Source organism: Penaeus monodon, chromosome 25, assembly GCF_015228065.2.
Source record: "Penaeus monodon isolate SGIC_2016 chromosome 25, NSTDA_Pmon_1, whole genome shotgun sequence".
NCBI classification, from domain to species: Eukaryota; Metazoa; Arthropoda; class Malacostraca; order Decapoda; family Penaeidae; genus Penaeus; species Penaeus monodon.
Window position 1 is genome coordinate 16,251,109 of NC_051410.1, and position 939 is coordinate 16,252,047.

General features: G+C 43.1%; 1 protein-coding gene across 1 annotated transcript in view; it reads left to right on the forward strand.

Annotated features, from left to right (window-relative positions):
* The first annotated feature begins 19 nt into the window (after positions 1 to 19).
* The window catches only part of LOC119589332 (E3 ubiquitin-protein ligase hyd-like), a 7,170-nt gene continuing 6,250 nt past the window's right edge, over positions 20 to 939 (forward strand). Inside the window, 5 exon segments of the mRNA XM_037937952.1 lie at positions 20 to 103; positions 280 to 321; positions 451 to 616; positions 759 to 841; positions 843 to 889. Coding sequence (XP_037793880.1) covers positions 20 to 103; positions 280 to 321; positions 451 to 616; positions 759 to 841; positions 843 to 889 — 422 coding nt within the window.

The following is a 939-nucleotide window of genomic DNA, read 5'->3' on the forward strand; positions in this document are numbered from 1 at the left end:
ACAAATTATCAGACACTTCATGTCCTCTGAAAGGCCCCTTTATGAGGAAGTGACAAAATTTTTGCATTACTATTACTTCTTTCGGTTGGATTACCTGTTGTCCGTATAGTCTATTATGGTCAGTACAGGGGCGAGACCGAGGATCGACGCCAGGGAGCTCTCTCGTCTTCAAGTCATTGCAGAGAAGAGATGCCAAAGACGCTCTCTGTGGATGCGCGACCCTTACTACATGACTGGAGAGGGCAGTAGTAACGAGCACTACCGTCAATATTCCTACAGAGGGGTGAGCCTTATTCCCGAAGGTGCAAAGTCCTTAGACCAGTAAGTAATGCCCTTACTAAAAACCGTAATTTGAAATATAATATAATGTTGAGTAATGAGGTATTTTCATAACGAGTACGTTCTGTTTCATAAATTTTCAGTAGAAATATAACTATTGAAAATTTTCAGTCTTTGGCAAGCAAGATCACAGGGATGCTTCTAGAACTGACACATGCTCAGTTGCTCCTTCTGTCTGCAAGCGAAGATGCCCTGCGCCAAAAAGTAGAGAGGCAGTGGATCTTATCCTTGCTCCAGGGTCGTGACCACACACCAGAATATTCTCCATCCCATCAAGGCAAGTTTTCTTCTAAGAAATGGTATACAGTGTTGATTAGATGCCATGAAAAATCAAAATGATAGCTTTTTATTTATTTTCACACTCTTGGGCTTACATAGTAGTGCAATCTGTTAATTTGAACGGTGCTTCCAGATACAAGATGAAGGTGGGGAGGAACTGAAGGTGCAAGTGAGCTCCACTGTTCTCCAGCCAGGAAAAGAGGATTTCTACTCTCCTCGTCAAGGGTCGCCCAACGCCTGAGAGGCTCAATGCTTTCCGCAATGTTGGCAGGTACAGTGTATTGTTTGTCAAGTTGGTGGTGGTCATCATCCTCATTTATT